Source organism: Palaemon carinicauda, chromosome 32 (genome assembly GCF_036898095.1).
Source record: "Palaemon carinicauda isolate YSFRI2023 chromosome 32, ASM3689809v2, whole genome shotgun sequence".
NCBI lineage: Eukaryota > Metazoa > Arthropoda > Malacostraca > Decapoda > Palaemonidae > Palaemon > Palaemon carinicauda.
In genome coordinates, this window is record NC_090756.1 from 27,648,373 (window position 1) to 27,649,754 (window position 1,382).

Below are 1,382 nucleotides of genomic sequence, written 5' to 3' on the forward strand. Positions count from 1 at the left end.
CTTTCCCAACAACAGTCCCAACAATGTCTACCACAACAGACTTACAGACCACAACAAAAGACCCCATTTCTCTGACTACAATACGAACTACTTTCCCAACAACAGTCCCAACACTGTCTACCACAACAGACTTACAGACCACAACAAAAGATCCCATTTCTCTGACTACACTACGAACTACTTTCCCAACAACAGTTCAAACACTGTCTACCACAACAGACTTACAGACCACAACAAAAGACCATCTTTATCCTGTTATGCCAGAAACTGTATCTATACAAGCAGTTAATATACAACTTACCATACCAGATTCACAGACCACAACCAAAGACCCTCTTTCTCCCATTATACCAGAAGCTACATCTCTACCAATAGTCCAAACAGTGTCTACAACACCAGACTTACAGACCACAACAAAAGACCCTCTTTCTCCCATTATACCAGAAGCTACATCTCTACCAACAGTCCAAACAGTGTCTACAACGCCAGACTTACAGACCACAACAAAAGACCCTCTTTCTCTTATTATACCAGGAACTACATCTTTACCAACAGTCCGAACAGTGTCTACAACACCAGACTCACAGACCACAACAAAAGACCCTCTTTCTCCTATTATACCAGTAGTCTAAACAGTGTCTACAACACCAGACTCACAGACCACAACAAAAGACCCTCTTTCTCCTACTATACCAGTAGTCTAAACAGTGTCTACAACACCAGACTCACAGACCACAACCAAAGACCCTTTTTCTCCTACTATACCAGTAGTCTAAACAGTGTCTACAACACCAGACTCACAAACCACAACAAAAGACCCTCTTTCTCCTATTATACAAGAAATTACATCTTTACCAACAGTCCAAACAGTGTCTACAACACCAGACTCACAGACCACAACAAAAGACCCTCTTTCTCCTATTATACCAGGAACTACATCTTTACCAAGAGTCCAAACAGTGCTTACAACACCAGACTCACAAACCACAACAAAAGACCCTCTTTCTCCTATTCTACCAGGAACTACATCTTTACCAACAGTCCAAACACTGTTAACCACGCCAGACTCACAGACCACAACCAAAGACCCTCTTTCTCCTATTATACCAGTAGTCTAAACAGTGTCTACAACACCAGACTCACAGACTACAACAAAAGACCCTCTTTCTCCTATTATACCAGAAGCTACATCTTTACCAACAGTCCAAACAGTGTCTACAACACCAGACTCACAGACCACAACCAAAGACCCTCTTTCTCCTATTATACCAGGAACTACATCTTTACCAACAGTCCAAACAGTGGCTACAACACCAGACCCACCGACCACAACCAAAGACCCTCTTTCTCCTATTATACCAGGAACTACGTCTTTACCAACA

The 1,382-nt window shown here is 42.2% G+C and overlaps 1 protein-coding gene across 1 annotated transcript in view; it reads left to right on the forward strand.

Moving 5' to 3' along the window:
• The window catches only part of LOC137625761 (proteoglycan 4-like), a 6,688-nt gene extending 6,055 nt beyond the window's left edge, over nt 1-633 (forward strand). Inside the window, exon 5 of the mRNA XM_068356656.1 lies at nt 1-633. This exon is cut by the window's left edge and continues 367 nt beyond it. Coding sequence (XP_068212757.1) covers nt 1-632 — 632 coding nt within the window. The 3' untranslated portion in view covers nt 633.
• Nucleotides 634-1,382: the final 749 nt, after the last annotated feature.